Here is a 1,192-nt window from a genome sequence, read left to right as displayed (position 1 = left end):
TCCTCTAAGTGCCTAGAACTGAACACAAGAGTCTCCGCTCTTCTCTTCCTGTCCTTTTCCTCCATCAGTGAAGGGCTGACTAGAGTAAAAATAAAGAACAATCACCCAAATGGGAAAACACCAGACCATTCATTCAGAGCTTGGTATAGCAAGGAGTCAACCACCATCGCTCGCATTTGGCAGAGACTCAAAGGCAGACAGAGGAGTGAAAAAGCTCTATAGTGGAGGTAGGGAGGAAAGGATTTGGAATGCTCTGAGCAGAGGCTGTTGTCATAGGGAAGTTAAAGATGAGTTAACTAGAAGCAGGGCATCTTATGTGATTGGCTAAGGCAGTATATTTGGGTTTTTGTTGGAACTGGGGGCAAAACATAGGCACTAAGAATAACCAATGACCAGATCCTGACAATCCTGGGCTTACCTGACGCAGAGGTTGTGGTTTGGCTTCCTGGCCGTGTTGCTGCAGAGGCTGAGAGTCAGAGTTCTGTTGTCATATATGGCCTGGCCCTTGTCCGTTTGTATACTCAGACTCTCACTATCCATCTTGGTTCATAAGCGAGGAATCCATAATTATCTTGAATGCTTCCATCTCCCCCACCCCATATCCAATCCATCACCAAAATCTGTAAAAATCCACCTCCCTACATATCTCTCAAGTCTGTCACTTTTTCCATCTCTGCTGTGGTACCACGAAACTATTTTTGTCTTTCACCTGGTCTATTAAATAGCTTCCTAACTTGGTCTGCCTACCTCCACTACCTCCTCCCCAATTTATTTGTTCAAGTAATTTTTTTCAAAAGGCAATCCTGATTACATTGTCCCTTTGCTTAAAGTACATCAACAACCACTGGTTTTGAGATAAAGACTAACATCTTTAACACGGCCTTCAGGGCCCTGCATGGTCTGGCTCCCATCCTTCTGCCTTCTCTTGTATCACACAAGCCCTTTTGTCTTTCAGTTTGTGTCACACTGGCCTTCTTTCAGTCCCTGACACATCTGCCTACTTGCCACAGGGGATTTACTGGAAGGCCAAAGGTAGCTCCGGAATCAAAAGAATAGGTGAAGGGTTAGGGCTGAGGCCAGAGTAACTCCAGAGACACAGGTAGTAAGAGAAAAATAACGTCTCATGAGGACACTGCTACAGGGAAATATCAGCTCCACCTACCCCGCTGCCGCTTGCACCACTCTGCTTCAG

General features: G+C 45.7%; 1 protein-coding gene across 1 annotated transcript in view; it reads right to left on the bottom strand.

The window, feature by feature from the left end:
• Positions 1–12: 12 nt before the first annotated feature.
• Positions 13–1,192, bottom strand: part of SPMAP2L (sperm microtubule associated protein 2 like) — a 51,771-nt gene continuing 50,591 nt past the window's right edge. Inside the window, exon 9 of the mRNA XM_019664356.1 lies at positions 13–79. Coding sequence (XP_019519901.1) covers positions 13–79 — 67 coding nt within the window. The remainder of the gene's footprint in view (positions 80–1,192) is intronic.

The sequence above is a fragment of the Hipposideros armiger genome, unplaced genomic scaffold (assembly GCF_001890085.2).
Source record: "Hipposideros armiger isolate ML-2016 unplaced genomic scaffold, ASM189008v1 scaffold_420, whole genome shotgun sequence".
NCBI classification, from domain to species: domain Eukaryota; kingdom Metazoa; phylum Chordata; class Mammalia; order Chiroptera; family Hipposideridae; genus Hipposideros; species Hipposideros armiger.
The sequence above is the reverse complement of the archived record's forward strand: the minus strand, read 5'-3'. Positions and strand labels throughout refer to the sequence as shown.